Here is a 10,348-nt window from a genome sequence, read left to right on the forward strand (position 1 = left end):
ACAATGTTTTCAAAAATTACTATAAAAATAATGTTAATCTCTTGTACACGGACACCGATTCGCTAATTTTAGAGATATTTACCAACGATATTTATCTCGATTTTAAAAACAATCTTCCTGACAAATTTGATTTTAGCAACTATCCTCTAGATCATCCATTATACAGTGAAAAAAATAAAAACAAATTAGGATTTTTCAAAGATGAAGCTAAATCGAAAGTAATATCAGAATTTGTAGGTTTAAAAGCTAAAATGTATTCGATTTCTGGAGAATACTATGAGAAAAAAACAGCAAAAGGTATAAATAAATCAGTTGTTAAATCAACTTTTTATCATGATCTATATAAGTCAACTTTATTAAAAAAACACAACATCGTCATAGTCAATCACAAATAATTAGTAAAAATCATGTGATCACGACCCAATTTCAAAATAAAATCTCACTTTCTGCTTTTTATGATAAGAAATATATTTTAAGTAATGGAATAGATACTTTATCTTATGGTCATTATTCTATATCTTCATAGACATTTTTTAATACTTTTTTATTGATATTTTTAATATTATTCGTGTAAATGAAGAAATGTAATCATTTTATTATTATTTGTCACGCTTATTTTTTAAATGAAGAAATGTATTCATTTTATTGTAATGCTTATTTTTAAATCTTAAATGAAAATGTAACCATTTTTATTATCATTATTGTAGTCTCTATTTTACCAATAAAAGAGAGAGAGAGAAAGTTGTTGTGATTATTTAATTATTTACACTCGCAACATTATCGGGAAAAAGTATTTAAAACTTCTTTAGGAAAATAGATACTAACTCAATCTTAGTCATAAAATAACGCTAATTTTTCCAAGAGAAAAAAGTAATATCTTACCTTGTCGAACAATCTATAACTTTTGTTCAATTACAAATTTATCCGTTGTGTCTAACCGATTATTTAATCATCGTCTGAACATTAGAGAGTCTCGATCTTTATTCCAATGAAAGAAAGTCTTGTTCTTTATTCCAATAAAAGAGAGCCTTGTTCTTTATTCCAATTTAAAAAAAAACCATCGCCACATAAAAAACTTATCACCAAACATAAAAAACTAGTCGCCAGACAAGCAGTCAATTTATTTAATCACAATTTAATATTTTTGTCAAAAGATGGCTCCACAAAATATTTTGCTGTCAGATATGAATATAATTTTCAGAAAAAATACAAACTACTTAATCTGTAACTTTGTTTAATTATAAATTTATCTGTTGCGTCTAATCGTTTTATTTAATCATCATCTGATCATTTCAATGAAAGAGTGTCTTGTTCTTTATTCCAATTTAAAAAAAACCATCGCCAGACATAAAAAACTAATCGCCAGACATAAAAAACCATTTATTTAATCACAATTTAATATTTTTGTCAACAGATGGCGCCATCAGACAGAAAAAATACAATTATTAAAACATTAATAAAATGTTAGTTCTATTTTATATAAAATTAAAACTGTAATGATCGGTTTTATTTAATTTATATATTTTTTTGGAATCTAAGAATTGTTTTTCGAAGTCTGTATCATATTAAACAAATATTAGTTTTCTTATACATAGAAAAAATGTTAAAATATTTCAGAAACTCGCGTTTAAATCACGAGGAAAAGTATAACCGAAGGGGCATCAAAAATGGGTGTGGTTTTGATGGGTATGCGAGCTTTTGGAATACAAAATATCTCAGAAACGGTCGGGCGATTTAGCGGTTATTGCGAAATTCGTCGATTTTAGCCCCTGGTGGCCGTCTTTCCTGCGAAAAGATAGCGAGATACTACGATAAAAGTTATAAAGTGTTAAACTTTTACAAAATTATCCCAAAGACGGTCATATATATACTACTAGCATACACTACATATAGAAACTTTGCAACTATTCTATTGATAAAATTAATGCTGTTATTGAAAAAATTTGTCATCTATTCTTAATAATTTGCTTGACAATAACTTACTTTTATTCATTTGTCAACACTACTGCAAAATAACATACTTCACTGTTTTGTGACATTACACAGAACTTAAATTCTTTACAGATTTCAGGGAGACAAAAGTTATTCACATAATAGAAACACTCCTTAGTTGTTCCAATATAATATTTTTTCTCATTACAAGAACAGAATACATCGTAACTATTTTCTTGCATTTCCAATAATTTGGGTTTCCACGTTAGAAAACAATCGACTGTGATGCGATTTTCTTCTAAACAAATATTTCTTCTTAGATTTAAGCACTGCATCTTGGTACTGTTTGAAACTGGAAATATCTGTTTAAATATAAATTATGTTAAAGATATGGAATATGGACAAAAATCATAATTTAATAAACCATTTGCTTGTAATGTCTATGTGATATTGTTATCGTTGAAGGTATTGTTAAAAATCTGATAGAATATCAAATGTGTGACTGTATAGGATAAAATCTAGGTAACACACTCATCACAGTTGAAGTCTGAATCTTAGAAATTTTCACAAATTAAGCTAGTTACATTGTCCCATGATGAGCATGAATAAGTCTTCTTAATGTACACTTTGTGCATTAGGAAGAGCAATGAGCACTTATAGTGAAAAGAGGGTTTAAAAGAAAGGAAAAAAAGTGATTTAAATAATCTAAACTTAACTTATATGTAAAATAACAACATATTGAAATTAATTAAAAGCACTAAGAAGCAGAATAAAACAGAATCTCACCTGAACTTGACCAATCAAAATGGAATAATTATCAGAGTTTCCAGAGTTATTTTTTGTTTCGACAGCTATTTCGGTCATCTTGCTGTTTTTAAACTCTTGGAAATCCATATAAAATACTCTAAAAATATAAATTATTATTGAAATTATGTTATTTAAATAATTATTTCTCAGAACTGATTAATTATTATTCTCAAATACTCTCGTAAGAACTCTACTTTTCTATGAAATATCATTAAAATATGCTTAAACCTTAATTAGAATTACAAAATTAACAACACAACCATCCTCCTTGGGTAATAATATCGTTCACGAAGAATAAAATGCTACTATAGTATTTGAAAAATGGATAATTATATACTGTTGACAGTACTTGCGTAAATAAACTTTCCTGTAATGATGATAGACAGTTGTGTTGTTAAATTTTGTAATATTACTTGGCATCTAGTGTTTTTACATTTTATAATTAAAATTATTGAGAAGTTTGGCATTTCAGAAAATCTTTGAGAACGAATCACATAGATGAAAACCAAGACTGGATATGGAAAGCTTAGGGACAGGACATCCCAATTAACTACATATGAACTTCCAATGCAACCCAGAAGTCACATTATTTCGATTCAAAAATCTCCTCTGAAATGAGTCAGATAGAATAGAGTTGTGTTGGTCAGGATGATGTATGGGGGCAAAACATTACTAATTTCAAGCAGAGAGCATATATTTTAAACTAAATAAATTAAAAATTGCAGCCCAGCATTGTGACGATGTCACAATAAATATTTGCTCATTTTTTATGCTAACTCCTGACAGTGGACATATAGTCTAAAAGCCTTTTCAAACTTAATCTTAGTGTTATAAAAAATTTTTCACTCTAAGAAAAGAAGTTTGAATTGAATTTGTTTGAGGAGTATTCTTAACAAATAACCTTTAATAAATACAGGGTGCATAGTAAAGTGCTTTTAAATAAGTGCGCAGTAAAGTGTAAACACTGACATTTGCAAATGATGCACAACATAAGATACACAGTAATGAATGCACACACAAAGAGATGGAGAATTGAGAAACACACATCTTACTGACTGTGCTAGACATGCACATTAATATTTCACACTTCCTATTCATGCTATTCATGTATGCAAGGTGTTCTTTTGTACTAAATCGGTCATGCTCTATGACTTTGTAATAGACTTTTTTCTGTATTGTATATTGGTTTCCAGATTTTACCACTAGGGATGCTGCAAGCAGTCATATTAGGGTGCATTTGGAATCAAACTGATCTAAGATTATTCTAATCATTCAAATCCTGTACACAAACAAACAATAGCAATCTGATTGATCTCAATCCATGTATACAAATGCCATCTAGAATCAACCGGATCACGATCAAACTAATCTGAGCAAAGGATAAGATAATTTGGATTGGATAAAAATGATTAAAGATGGCGACCTCTGTGGTTAAAGTCATGCCAAGGGCGTCGCCAGAGGGGGGCAGAGGGGCAGTTGCCCCTCCCTAGACATGCGAAAATAATTATTTAAATGCTAAGTCATTTATTGCCCGATTTATAATTTCCGCACAAAAAACCCAAGAAGATTATGTTTTAATTAAAATAATCTTCTTAAGCTTCTTAAAATTTATGAATCGTTTTTATTTTACCTACATACAATTCATATTCTCTATCAATTTATATCATCTTGCCCCTTCTGGCCCATTGGCTGGCGACGCCCTTGAGTCATGCTCGTAGTTTATGGCAAAGAAATATGTTTAACTGTCGACAATGAAAAGTATTTAAAACTTATAAATGGTAATTAAAGTCATTATTAAAAATATACGATATACTGAGATGAAAAAAATAATTAGGTGAGAAATTTGCAAGAATGTATGGTAAGAATGCATGGTGTGCACTCTCCCATTTTGCCATTGCGTGAGCAGTTTTATTTACAGAGTAAATATGATTCAATCCTACTTGTATACTTTCTGCCAACTAATGCAGCAATCTGTATCACGTGACAAAGATTGATCTGATCTTACAGATTGATCCATCTGAAACGAGAAGTATATGCATCCTTACAGTGCATAGCCAATTTACTTTAATTATACATCATATTCATAACTGTAGCTATTTGTGTTCATTAGATACAAGAGCATATAAGAACTTTTCTAGGCATCCTGTACATTGCAAACTAAATATGCATTTATATTATTTTGAGCAAACTATTGTTGTGTTTCCAAGTATATAAAATCCTAATTACATACTGAATGGAGTAACAAAAATTGAATGAAACTTTTCTTCCAAGTTATTTTGATGTACATAATAATTAAAATAAAGTAACGTATAATATACTTGCCTTGTAATCCAATTATTTTCGGTCTCATTTCCAAAGTTAACATTTGAGCTATTTAACTTATTAATTTCATCTTCAGATAACGGAGACAACATTTTCGCATTTCCTTTTATGCGTTTTTTTGGCAGAATTTCCATACTGTCACTTATCCAATCTCTTCCAGAACAATAGACTTCATAACAAACTTCGCTATTCTTAATCTGTAAAACAATACTGACGTCGGTTGTTGGGATAATTAATTTATATGTATAAATGACTAATATAGAAGAACTGATTTCAAAATGAGTTGAAAATAATCTGAAATGAAAATAAGAGTACATTACACAAATATTTATCAATTAAACCAAAATTGTTCTTAATACAGGGTCTTCCAAAAAAAGAATGCTTTCATTTTAATTACTGTAATTATAATAATTATTATCCAAGAACATTGTAATGTACATTAGAAATCTAAAAAACTGTCCAAGTTATGCATTTGCTAATTAATTTTTCGATGTGTGCACATTGCATCACACGGCATACATCCAACTGACACCCAAATTCTTCTAACGCACAATATGGCACACCCATTGTCACTCCTCTCGTGGCAGCCGTAACTCGTCTGCAGAATATTAGTGTTGCACGATGACTAGTCATTCCGACTTTGGCAAACTGTGGGACACAAAACACCTTCTGTTGTAGAGTCACCTCTTTTGTTTATAGTGCTTCCTAGAGATAGTAGGCAACAAGAATGTCACTGGGAGACGAAACTTAGAAAGCTACTCTATTAATTGGTTTATGCCACATACTTCTTCAGTAATAATTAACATAATTACAGTTATTTATGATGGCAGCATTCGGTTCGGAAGACCCTGTATTTTCTGATTTGTTTTTTGATGAGATAAAAGGTTACCTGAATCTTTGTGCAGAATTTTGACTTTTTAATTCCAGACATCCACCAGAATTATAAGCATCTTTGACGTGAATGCAACTACAATTATTCTTATTGCAGCAACTCTGGGTCCAATGGAATGAAGGCTGAATTTGTTGAAGGCTTAGATTATACCATGGCTTTTCACTAATTACCTAGTGTAATAAGTTTTGTTAATATTGCAAAATCTAAATTTGTATAATTTATACATTTTGTATTTTTATATAATTTAATGAATATTGAAGGTAATTAATCTTAAATTTTTTAATCTTTATTTCTTTTTTCTTGCTCTTTCTGTCCTGTTGACACTGATGGAGTCTTTTTTTCATAACCATTGCAGGTTTGGCCAGGTCTACATTGGAGACAGCTGGATGGTGAAGGATAAGGCATGACACAACCAAGTCACCCTACCATCTATTATTATTATTAATTATTATTATTATTCATACACAGAATTTTTTAAATCAATCTAATTTACATATATTAAGAAATCAGAAAAGATATCCCAGCAATTTTTTGGAGGGTGATCTATTCAAATATGTTGAGCACTCCACTGCGGGCCTAGTCGAACCCTCAATGTACCCCCTACTAAAAAAGGCTCTCTTAGTGACCTCAGGGCAGAAAAAGTTAAAAATAATAGTGATAATACTCTATGTAAAACTTCATTCTTTATTTTATTTATATTAAAATTATACATTTTTGTTATTAAATTATTATTTTACCTTTCCTCTACGATAAAATTTATTTCCAAACCCTTGACAAAAAGAAGTATAAAATGGCAGTTCTGCAATGGCATAAACAGGGCAGTAATCATTTAATAATTCCCAAAACCTAAATTGTAAAAAAAAAAAATTACAAAATTATTGTTATAAAATTATATTTATATTTTAACTTATTATAATTTTATTTTAATCTGGTATTTGAATTTAAATATTTCGTCAGGATTAGGTTGGGTCAAGATTAACAGAGAACCAAGTTAAACAGCAACTTAAAACATTTATTGTGGCATGCTCTATAAGACATGCCACAATAAATTATTATTTTTTGATGTGTTTAAATGAAAATTTATACTGAAAAATTTGCAGAAATTAAAAATTACATTTTCTTACTTACTTATATTGATTTTCTAAAAATTTCTCTTTATCTAATGTTTCATAAACCCAACCGGGTGCAAAAATAGCAATAGACAAATCATAATTTTTCACACCTTTCATTGCCTAATAAAATCAAATTGTCATTACCATAAATACTTTAATTACTTATTAATCAGATAATTATTTATAATTAACAGATGTACGAGTTCGGTATTAAATCCTCCGCCGCCAAGACATCCTCTCCCAAAAACATCAATTCCGACATAGACGTCGTCTTTCCTGGAATCTGCCATAATTGCAGAATTTTTCAATGTTTCGTCACTCCAGTTATAATTTAGGAAAATTCCATCGCAGGCATCAAAAAACATTCTGAAATGAAGATTTTAAACTTAAATTAGAATAAAAATTGTATATGTATAAAATTTTATTTGCTATTTACTTATTAGATGCATTCAATTCATTCTGCCATTTTAATTCTCCAGTTGTTATGACACTGTCATACCATATTATAAGAGAATCAGGATTATTTGTATGGCATATCTCGGTCAAAATGTTAACAAAATTTTCTAAATCCTTGGTATTCTGTAAAGGACATTAGAAAATTTATTACAATACAATTGATTTAATTGTTTTTACAATCGATTAATTAAGGATTTCAAAGATTTAAGTGGTTTTAAATTGTATACACTATTTTTTAGATACATAATAAAGTAAAAAGCTTTAAAAACTGACATAAAAAGTACATTATTCATAGTTTCTAAGACGGCTGAACAGTTAAGGTGGAGCCTATTGCTGTGAGCAGCTTAGAATCTAATCCAGATTGGTCAAAAAAACCCAGGAATTTTTAAGGGTGGGTAGACCGTGCAGTTTAAGTGGATTTGGATTAGATTTAAATCAAGATATTATAGACATTACCACAGATGGGGCCTCGGTTACAATTTAATTTGATTTAGAAAACAAGTTCCTTTGTCAGTTGTGTCTTGCACATGGAGTTCCTGAGCATGTATGATATTTTATATGATAAAAAGCAACTTCAAGAGAATACAGAAGAAAAAGCTGTAAAGTAGGAAGAAGAAATGCTCAAGAAAGTATTGAAGATTGGGATAATTATATCTTTATATGCAGCTTTTAATTATACTGAAGCGTTTTACCTACTTATCAGAGGGATTTTGTAAGAGACAAAAATCGGTTATGTTGGCTTACGGTAAATGCATGGATTTCACCATCCTTTCAAGTAACGTACAGTTGTTGTGCTTTCTTGATCCAGTTGTAGTAGAAGGTCACGTGGATTGTTATTAACCTGCTGGAGGAAAAGTTGCAGATTGGGTGCCCTATATCAGGGGTGGCCAACTTTTGTATACATAAGATCTACTTTTTATCTTAAAAATGTGTTGCGATCGACTTGTTGTCATAGGTATAGTGTAAGTGGGGAGGGAGGTGTGAAATACATACTATGTTTATTATACACTGTGTTTCAGTACGTGGTGCACTGCTTATGAGTCGAGTGATAACTGCACGCATAATGTTGTGTTTGGTTACAAATATAATACATTAAGTCAAGACATCGCGAGTGATCGACCAAAATTGGCTTGGCGATCGACCGGTTGATCGCGATCGACTTGTTGACCACCCCTGCCCTATATGATAAAGATATTGTTGATATATCTGGCATATATGAGATGTTGAAATTCTGGTAAAATAGCTTTTTCCAAGCAGCAAATGACAAAAATCTTCCTATAGTTGTGTTGTGGAGAGATTTTGCTGATTTAATTTCAAATATTGAAAAACTTTCCAAGATATTTAAAAATTCACCACTAAAATATGATTATCTACAAGAAATTATAAAAACAAATTCAAAGAAAGAGCTGAAGCTTATTCTTGATATACTCACACAAGATGGAACAGCACTATCGTAATAATAGTGCTGTTCCATTTTGCATTCCATCGCAATGATAGTGCTGTTCGATAGTTAATTATAGATTGGCAGAACTAAAACAATTCCATTTCAAATACTTTAAAAATTTGTGAAATTGCTAAAGTGATTTCTGACAAATGGAGATCTTTAGAAGATTTCATACATATACTTTGACATTTTACAATAGTTATCAATCTCCTTTCCTCACAGGCTGCTTCAGTGTTAAAGGGAGAAAATCCAATGAAATTTATTTATAAAGAATTGGACTGTGTTTATAAAAACTTTGATTGAATGTTACTCTTCAAGAACACGAAATGTCAGGTAAATAAACTATCTTTAAGATCCAGATGCATTAAAAAGAAATGACCTACAAGAACCTTTCCTACTGCCAGGTCATAAAAACATTAATAAATTGGCAGAAGTAACATTCAAAAGACTATTTTCACTGGAAGAAACACAAGAAACTACCAATGACAACATCTTTACAAAAGATGTAGTTAGCGCTCGATGTTTCATAGTTATCTCTGTGAAGTGTGAAGTGGCTGCCAGAAGTTTTCTCCCTCTCCCATAATGGATTTAACCAAATAAATGAAACTTTATGAAGCAGCATCTGAGCATTTGAAACTTCTTTATCAGATTTTACTAACAATTAAAACAACAAACCTGGAGGTAGAAAGAGCTTTATTCTGCTGACAACTTTCTTTCAAAACTCTGTGCTAACTCATTGCCAAAAACGTTAGATGCTCTGTGTTTTTTTATGATCTTTTTTACATTGCCCCGTCCATCATTGCCCGGTCACTCCATCTTGGGTCTGCTAAAAAAGATAATCTCAGTGCCCACAGAGCCAAAAGTTAAAAATTATAAATAAATAGAGTTTCTGTATTAATTCTTTTAGAAATATTCAATAAGTCCATGAATTTTTTGAATTTATTAATAAATAACAAAATTACTATGATATCTTCACAATGCCAGGCTCCAATTTTTAATCATTATTAATTTTAAAATACAGTATATGCTTTCAATTTTGGTAGTGTCTTGTCCCTGTATATTATACTTTTCCTCATAACAACACAGTCATGCTTGTCATCTAACTCCATTCTCAGAATTAATATTGGTACTAGCAATGCCAATGGTTGTAGAAACTATCCAAAAATATTACGAAATTCTGTAAAATCTTCGTCAATTAATGTTGAAAACGTACATTAAAACATACAAAAATACGGCATCGTATTAAAATGAATAATTTTAATCATTGAAGCATCCGCAGCTTAAGGTGTAACCTCTATAACGCGTTTCACGTATCCATCCTCAAAATTACGTAACACATGTCCTGTATTGGCCCCCCTTAATTGTAATAAAGAATAGTTAGTA

At 30.2% G+C, this 10,348-nt stretch overlaps 1 protein-coding gene across 1 annotated transcript; it reads right to left on the reverse strand.

The window, feature by feature from the left end:
* Nucleotides 1-1,970: 1,970 nt before the first annotated feature.
* On the reverse strand, nucleotides 1,971-9,007 carry LOC136970588 (cytosolic endo-beta-N-acetylglucosaminidase-like). Its single transcript, XM_067265037.1, has 9 exons — nucleotides 8,954-9,007; nucleotides 7,502-7,644; nucleotides 7,266-7,431; nucleotides 7,082-7,185; nucleotides 6,691-6,799; nucleotides 5,951-6,123; nucleotides 5,062-5,355; nucleotides 2,719-2,836; nucleotides 1,971-2,294 (listed from the first exon to the last, which is right to left on the reverse strand). Exons 1-9 carry the CDS (start codon nucleotides 9,005-9,007, stop codon nucleotides 1,986-1,988), a joined length of 1,470 nt encoding a protein of 489 aa, XP_067121138.1. The 3' UTR covers nucleotides 1,971-1,985.
* Between the last annotated feature and the right edge of the window lie 1,341 nt (nucleotides 9,008-10,348).

The sequence above is a fragment of the Centruroides vittatus genome, unplaced genomic scaffold (genome assembly GCF_030686945.1).
Source record: "Centruroides vittatus isolate TY-2023 unplaced genomic scaffold, ASM3068694v2 contig_2042, whole genome shotgun sequence".
In the NCBI taxonomy this organism is placed as follows: domain Eukaryota; kingdom Metazoa; phylum Arthropoda; class Arachnida; order Scorpiones; family Buthidae; genus Centruroides; species Centruroides vittatus.